Source organism: Galeopterus variegatus, unplaced genomic scaffold, assembly GCF_000696425.1.
Source record: "Galeopterus variegatus unplaced genomic scaffold, G_variegatus-3.0.2 Scaffold2442, whole genome shotgun sequence".
NCBI lineage: Eukaryota > Metazoa > Chordata > Mammalia > Dermoptera > Cynocephalidae > Galeopterus > Galeopterus variegatus.
The window spans coordinates 227,615-235,891 of NW_007728553.1; the positions used below are offsets into that span (position 1 = coordinate 227,615).

The 8,277-nt window shown below is 43.1% G+C and overlaps 1 protein-coding gene across 1 annotated transcript; it reads left to right on the plus strand.

Moving 5' to 3' along the window:
* The first annotated feature begins 359 nt into the window (after positions 1-359).
* On the plus strand, positions 360-5,493 carry ODF4 (outer dense fiber of sperm tails 4). Its single transcript, XM_008581720.1, has 3 exons — positions 360-819; positions 4,894-5,028; positions 5,218-5,493. The coding sequence occupies exons 1-3, from the start codon at positions 360-362 to the stop codon at positions 5,376-5,378; spliced, it is 756 nt and encodes a 251-aa protein (XP_008579942.1). The 3' UTR covers positions 5,379-5,493.
* Positions 5,494-8,277: the final 2,784 nt, after the last annotated feature.

Consider the following 8,277-nt stretch of genomic DNA (forward strand, 5'->3'; position numbering starts at 1 on the left):
GAGACCATTGCTTTTAGGCAAAGGGAGGCAGAAGCTGGAGAGAGGCACAGATCCCCAGTTCTGAGCTGGGGCCCAAAGAGCAGGATTTCGAGAAAGAGATGAAGCTGAAGCTGTGGGCCCCTCCCCCATCTCACTGCTCCCCCGGAATATTCCACGGCAGTTAGGGGCCCTGTCCTGCTGAATGGGTTGGTGACTCTTGGATTGGGAGCTCAAGAACCTAATAAGAGGCTCTCCCACCTTCTTTCCCAGGCCCTAAGGTGGCAGCTGCTCCACCTGATGAAAATATTTAAAAGATGAGGTTCAACTGAGCCTGGCAAGGGAAGGGAGAGATGGGGTGGAGGGTATGAAGAGTACTCACGATGGGGGCAGAGGAGTCCATGGGTGAGTTTCCTGGGTCAGGAGGAGACACGGACCAACATCAGTATCAGTGGCCTGGAAAGGAAGAGGAAGGCTGGAAGGCAGGGGGCGCTAGAGGTGAGCCTGGGACAGGAAGCGGGGTGCAGACATTCGTCCATCCCCCCAGCAGTAACAGGCGGGTGCCCACGGATCATCACCGGCACTCTGTGTTGCCCTTCCAATGGAGAGTCACACACAGCTCCCGGTGGATAGAGCAAGTGTTGGCTTCAGAGCTCAGCCTGATCGCCTTCATCCTAATGCTGGTCATGGTCTTCTCCAAGAAATGGCTGTACCTCTCTGGGAGCCGCTTCTATCAGCGCTGGCCCAAGAATGTCAGCAACAGCATCTACACGTCAGCCCACATCATGTCCATGGGGCTCCTGTACATCTGCTATTCCAGCAGCTGCTCAGACAGTGGGAAAGGTGAGTCCCTCCACCTTCCATCCCACCCAGGCCTCCAGCCTGCTTGGCCTCTACATCTGCACCCTGCATATTCTTGTCCCCTCCCTCTGGTCATCTTGCCTTGTTGGCCTGCAAGAAGGCCCCCCTGGTACTGAGACCTCCAAGGATCATTTTTCCTCCTCCAGTCTGGCCAAATCTGACTCGATGGAAAATGTCACTGCTTTCGATAAGACCTAGAGCCGAGTCTGTGCTTATAAAAATGTTGTGAGGGGCAGGGAGTCTTAGCACAAGGGAATCACTCATGAATCACATAATTCACCTGGGAGAAGAGCCCCTTAAGGTGGGGGTTTCCTTCCTCCAGGCTTGCATACCCAGAGCTTAGGGAGGAGTCCTTGGGATTTTCTCTCCCAGGCCCTGGTCCCAGCCACTTTCTTTCTCTTCTGCCTCAGGCCTTGCTTTTCTGGGCCAGCTCTGCTCCCCAAGAACTTTTCCTTTGCCCGCATCTGGTTTCCTCGTTCCTCCCTTCCCCCGACTTCCTGCAGTTGCTTCATTCCTTATTCTCGTTAGTCTCATGTCATGCTGTCTCCTCGCCTCTCAGGAGCAGGACCTCCTTTCCCAGCTCGTGGGGAAAACCAGAGATTCTGACCCCCACTTTCATTTCTTCACTCTCCTTAACATTAAAAAAAAAAGTTCCACAGCTATTATTTTCTTCCACTATGAAAGTAATACATCCTTATTACAACAAATTTGGGGAAACAAAAGCTATAATTTATTGCACACTTATGTATTTGTTCAATTTAATCCTCAGTCAGCACTAAGAGAGAGAAATAATTATCCTTATTTTACAGATGAGAAAACTGGGACTCAGAGAGATTAAGTACCTTGTTTAGGGTCTTAAAGCTATTAGGTTGAACCACGTGAAATGCCAATATCTGACTGCTTTTCACCTATAAAAGTAATTTCATATGGATCAACCTCATAATGGCAGGTATAGAATTATAACCCAGGTGTGTCTGGCTCTAATACTTATGTAAGCACCTTGCTCAGAAATTTAGTAAGTTTTTAAGATGTATTTTTTTTTTTTGGCAGTTGGCTAGGATGGGGATCTGAATGCTTCGCTTGGTGTTATAATATGACTTTTTCTTACTTGAACAAGTTTTGAATGGTTTTTACATAGCTGTACTTATTCTTTTTTTTTTTTTCGTCTTTTGTCTTTTTCCGTGTCCGGCAACGGATCGCAACCCTCAGTGTTGCCCCCGTGCCGGACCGCGGGATTGCAACCCTTGGTGTTGCTCCCACGCCTCGCTCAGCCAGTGAGCGGGAACCGGTCTGTATGTGGGATCCGAACCCTCGGGCAGGAGCGCCGCCCCGCTTCCCAAGCGGTGCACTATCCAGTGCGCCACCAGGCCGGCCCCTGTACTTATTCTTAATAAACAATTTTATATTATTTAATTTTTTATTATTATAGTATCTTAAATTTTACTTTTATAATATATGATAAGCTTTCCTTATTATAAGTGACTATAATATTCATCTTAGTAGATTTGTCATCTTTTACTTGACTACTTTATTTTTAATTCTTGGAAAATTTATGCCCAATTTCATATTTGAAAAAAAAAAAAAGCAAAGAGTTTGTTAATCATGACATTTTTTCTGTATTTAGTATTAATTCTTTGGGATAGATTTCCCAAGGTGGGTTTTCTGGATCAAAGAGCATAAATATTTTAAGGCTCTTAATAAAATTTTCCATATTACTTTCAAAAAGTATTATATAGCAAGGCTGGCTGATTAGCTTGGTTGGTTAGAGCACTGCCTTGTAACACCAAGGTCAAGGGTCTGGTTCCCCTCACCAGCCAGCTGCCAAAAAAAAAAAAAAAAAAGTATTACAGCAATTTATGTTCCTACTAATAATGTATGAAAAGTCTTGTTTTATCGTACCTTTGCCAGCAATGACTATTAATTTTAAATATATAAAATATATATATATATATATATTTCTGATTTAAAAAGTGGAACAGTTACTGTGGGAAATGCAGAAAAGTTTGAGAAAGAAAATCACCCTAAGTTTTTTCACACAGATATAGTCATAGTGGACAATGTAATGGATTTACTTCCAGCCCTTTATATACCATATATATCATATATATACATTTTCAAAATTACAGTGATTCTACATGTTCTGTTTTGCAAATTCCAATTTTTATTTTTAAGCATTTACTCACATCACTGAATAATTATTCTATAACATCACAAAATTAAAAAAATTTTTTGATTAGGTAATACACAACAGGATGAAAATTCAAAATATACAAAAGATTATAAAGTGAGCCTCCTACTTCCAGCTTCCAGTCTTCCTCCCCAGTTTCCCATTCTATTTCTCATTTCTAGAGACATTCTGTTCAGAGACAAGTATCTGTCCTATCACTGTTTTTAATGAACACACATGAATAAAAGTATGGGTGTATTATCATTTATTTTACAAATCTCTTGAAAATTGAATAGCTTGTTGGACATATCAATATCTCTACAAAGAAAGTCCCTGTACTTAGATGTTGGTGCAGATCTTTGATTATTCCCTTAACATAAATTCCAAGAAGCAGTATTGCTGGGTCAAAGGGCCTCAAGAATTCAGATATTTTTTGGTATTTTGTGCCAGACCATTCACTAGAAATGCTGCCCAATAGCAGTTACGAGAGCACCTCTTTTCTCTAAATACTCTCCCATACTAGATGTCATCAATTTTATTTTAATCTTTGCTAATTTGATAGTTGAAAAAAAATCATATTTAATTTGCAACTTTTTTATGTTGAGCATCATGTATTTATTTATTTATTTATTTTATTTTTTTTGACACTTGGGGAAATTTATTCATTCAAAAATTTGCCCTGCCTGAGTAAAATTCTGCCTGTAAAATAAGAGTGTAATGAAAGGTTTGTGCTGCCTTTCCATTTCTTTTACATATATACATATATATCTCAAAACATGGTTACTTTTAATTTTTAAATTATACAAACAACACATTTTCAATGTAGGAAAATGGGAAGATACAGATAAGCAAAGGTCTTATCTATATCCTTCCAGACTTTTCCCTTTGGATATACCTATGTACATTGTTACAATAATTCCTGCCCCTCAACAAACCCTCAAAAACAACAAAAATCAAATAGTAAAAATAAAGTGACTGTTCTGTAGCAAAGGTGCTAATTTATATTATATACAAACCTATGTGCATTCATTTCAATTTTGACTTTTAAAATCTAAATTGGAGCATCATGTGTTTATTGAATGTTTGTATTTCCTCTTTTGAGAATTGCGATTCAAGTCTTCTGTCCTTTTTTTCTATTGAGCTACTTGTTTTCATATGGTTGGGATTATCAAACAAACTCCATATCAAGAATCTTGGTTAATTTAGGGCTGGCCAGTTAGCTCAGTTGGCTGGAGCGTTGTGTTACAATACCAAATCAAGGGTCTGGATCCCCAGACTGGTCTGCTGCCAACAAAAAAGAGAAGAATCTTGGCTAATTTAATAAGTGAAAGTGACATTTCATTGTCATCTCAAATGTGCCTTCTTTGGTTATTAATGGGCCTGAACATTTTCTCATGTTTGATTATATTTCATCTTTTGTGAATCCTTAGTTCATCCTGTTTTGTCATTTTCCCCAGGCAGTTTTAAGCTGTGGACAAATCACCCGGCCTTTGGGGTGGCCAAGATATGCTTCGTCCTGGCCCTGGGGCTGGGCTTTGTCCTCACAACCTGGTTACACCTGCCGTACCTACCCGGTCTTCAGAGGATACCCTCCTTTGGCTTCATTGGGATCATCCTGAGCTCCTGTGAAGGTGCCCCCTAGCTCTGGAAAAGGTCCTTAGTTCTCCTAGCCCACATCTTCCTGGATATTTCTCCCTCTGCTCTGGGTGTGTGGGGGGTTCTGTGGGTGTTACACCATTTCCCAGGCACTGGAGTGGTGGAAGTGAAGCGGCTGGGTGCTCGCTGTGTGGTGATGGGAGCTGTGGTTTGTGGCTGTGGCTCAGCTGATGAGGAAGGGTCCTGTGGGATTCTTGGATGCGAATAAGGCCCCTCCTCCTCCTGTCTCCCAGTCATCTTCGTTTTCTTCACCCTCGTGTTGTTCCCTATTAACCTCTGGATCTTCGAGGTGGAGAGCAATGTGTCAATACCCATCGGCCAGAGCTACATCATTGGCTGGCTGGTGTTTATCCTGTATGTCACCTGTGGTGAGTGGCTAGGAGGGCCCTGCAGGAAGGAGGGGACATGGGTGGTTCAGGGAACAGAAAGGGTGGAGGGAAGGGGCTGGCCATCCCCAGGGATAGTGTCCTGGGGACGCATCTTCCCCAGGGGCCTCCCTCTGCTTGTCACTCTCCCACTCCTGACTTTCTTCTTCCCTATCCCCTGTCCTTTCCCAGCGACCCTTTGCTACGTCAACCATAAAAGTTTCTGGAGTGTGATTCTGAGCCGTCCCTCTGGCACCATGTCCTGCAGCACTACATCCAGCTCAGAATCAGACTCTTTAAATGGGCAGACTGTCTCAGACACTGCTACCAAAGGAGAAAGTCCTGGATCCTGAGGAAAGAAATGACACAGCCCTGTAAATGTTTCTGAACTCCTGGAACCAAGTCCTGTCCTCTCATCTGAATCCCTCTCCTCATCCTTTCCCCCGGCCTTGAACAGGTTGGCCCTCGTCATTGCAAGGGATGGCGAAGGGAGCACTTGGGGCCAGCTTTGCGCACCTTTTCCTCGTCCCTGCCTTGCCCACAGCTAAGTGGATGTGGAATAAATTGTCTGTCTCTTCTTGATCATGTCTGGCTGTTGTTGAGGCAAAGCTGGAGGGAGGGAGAGGAAGGGAGGAAGAGCAAGTTTGTTGTCCGGTTCTTCCTGCCTTTTGGCACTTGTTGGTCCCTAAACCTGCCCAACCTCTGCCACAGCACACTAGGACACAGGCAAACACCTCCTGAGAGCTCATCCCTCTTTATACTCTGTTGCCCCAGCCCAACATTTGCTAGTTAGTGGGTAGTGGGAGTTTAGGAGAGAGAGAACACTTATGACCTTGGCTGATTCACAATGAAGGAAGGATTCAAAAGCCAAATGGCGCCAGTGTAAGAGGCAGGTTAAACGAGGGCACCATAGGGAGTATAGTTGTACTGAATGAGTGGTCAGCCCAAGTGTGTGGTCTGGGCAGCAATCCCACCCTCTGTGCCCAGCTCAGATATCTGAGAATTCACAGAGCCCGGTGTCCTGGATCCTACCACCACCACACCCAACATCCCCCTCCACCCTGGCTGCTATAGCTCTCCACCCAAGCCTCCCACACCCTCCACCCTGTAACACCAGGAATAAAACATGACAAGAAAGGAAAGCACTAGGGTTAGGTCCAAGACAAGGTGCACATTTGGATTATTAACCCAGTTTCACGAAGATATGCAGCGGCAGTGCTGGCAATGCCCATTGGGATTCGGACATCTTGCCCAGAGAGGTCAGTCTCTCAGGAGAGCATCCATGGCTGGTCTTTGTCACCTACATCCCTTCCAATGGAACCATGCCAGCCAGCTACAGGAGTGCAGGGACAAACATGACTGGATTAGACATGTTAAAAATACATAGATTAGGTTGAACTATATAATACTGCAGTTTTATTTTTTTTATTTTTTATTTTTTTAAAGATGACTGGTAAGGGGATCTTAACCCTTGACTTTGTGTTGTCAGCACCACACTCTCCCATGAGAGCTAACCGGCCATCCCTATATAGGGATCCAAACCCATGGCCTTGGTGTTATCAGCACCACACTCTCCCGAGTGAGCCACAGGCCGGCCCTAATACTGCAGTTTTAGCAGGTGAATGTTGGCAATTTCACATGGTTCAACCTAATGTATATGACTGTTTTCTATTTTATTTGAGTCCCTTTTAAGATTCTTAGTCTTACCATAACAATTGGCAGTTGTGGAATTCCTTCCTAACCTAGTTGTAAGCAAATATATTCCGAGCAAAGAGCCTAATATGTGTGCTTGGAAATTAGGCAGAACAGACATTCCACAAACCTCTACTCTGTATCCCTCTTGTACTCCTCCCTCTGGTAGCTAACAAGGATTCATTGGAGGACTTATTGAATTAGTCGTCCTCGGGAAAGGGATAGCAAATAAAGGAATGTCATGATTTTTGCCTTAGAGAGATATATAATCTAATTGGAGAATGTGACTTCGTGATTTTGTAGGGGTCACAAACTCAAATGCCTATAGAGGCTAGGCAGGTAACATAAATAAAGTGGGCCACTCCCAGTCTCTATATAATTTTCCCCTTTTGATAATGACCTAGTGCATTAGTTATTCATTGCTGCATAACAAATTCCCCCAAACTTGTGGCCTAAGCTAAAAAATACTTATCATTTCACAGAGTATCTGAGGATCAGGAATCTGGAAACAGCTTAGCTGAATGGTTCTTTTTTAAAGAAGCTATTTTTTTTAATTGATAAATAAAAATTTTATATATTTATCATGTACAACATGATGCTTTGAAATATGTATACATTGTGGAATGGTTCAATTGAGCTCATTAACATATGCATCACCTCACGTACTTGTAATTTTTTGTGGTGAGAACATTAAAAATCTGCTCTCTCAGTGTTTTTCGATATACAATATATTGTTATGAACTACGTTATTAACTATGTAACCATGTTATACACTAGATCTCCATCCATCCACTGATGGACACTAGTTTGATTCCATATCTTGGCTACTGTGAATAATGCTGCAACAAACATGGGCGTGCAGACATCTCTGTGATATCTTGATTCCATTTCCTTTGGAGATACACCCAGTAGTGGGATTGCTGGCTGTAAATGGTTCTTGCTCAGGTTCTCTCATGAGGTTACAGTCAGGATGTTAGCTGGGACTGCAGTCATCTGAAGGCTTGACTGGAGCTGGAGGCTCTATTTCCACTATGAGTCACTCATGGCTGTCGGCAGAAAGCCCAGTTCTTTGCCACATGGGCCTTTATGGGCTGCTTGAGTATTCAGAGCTAACTTCCCCCAGAGTGAGCTATCTAAATGACAGCAATGAGGAGGAAGCCCCAATGCCCTTTATGACCTTGTCCTGGAAGAAATATACTGCCACTTCCACCACATCCTACGTGTTGAAAGCAAGTCACTAAGTCCATCCCACTGTCAAGGAGAGGGGAATTCAGCTTCACTTTTTCAGGGGAAGAATATCGAGAATTTGTGGATATATTTTTAAATCACCATAATCTGCCCTCTGGTCACAAATTATTTATACTCCTCCCTGTACAAAATATATTCACTTCTCCAAAAGCCCCCGGAAGTCTCATCCCATTACAGCATCAATCAGTTCAAAGTTCCAAATCTTGCCATCTGTTACAGGCTGTATTGTATCTCCCGACACCAAATTCATGTGTTGAAGCCCTACCCCTCTATAGCTCAGAATGTGACTGTATTTGGGGACAGGGTCTTTAA

What these genes read in the sequence shown, in the direction of transcription:
- ODF4 (XM_008581720.1), top strand. Translation starts at nt 360, where the DNA reads ATGGGGGCAGAGGAGTCCATGGGTGAGTTTCCTGGGTCAGGAGGAGAC. An exon ending in CTGCTCAGACAGTGGGAAAG is followed by an intron (nt 820 to 4,893) that starts GTGAGTCCCTCC and finishes CCTGTCTCCCAG; the next exon opens with TCATCTTCGTTTTCTTCACC. An exon ending in TATCCTGTATGTCACCTGTG is followed by an intron (nt 5,029 to 5,217) that starts GTGAGTGGCTAG and finishes GTCCTTTCCCAG; the next exon opens with CGACCCTTTGCTACGTCAAC.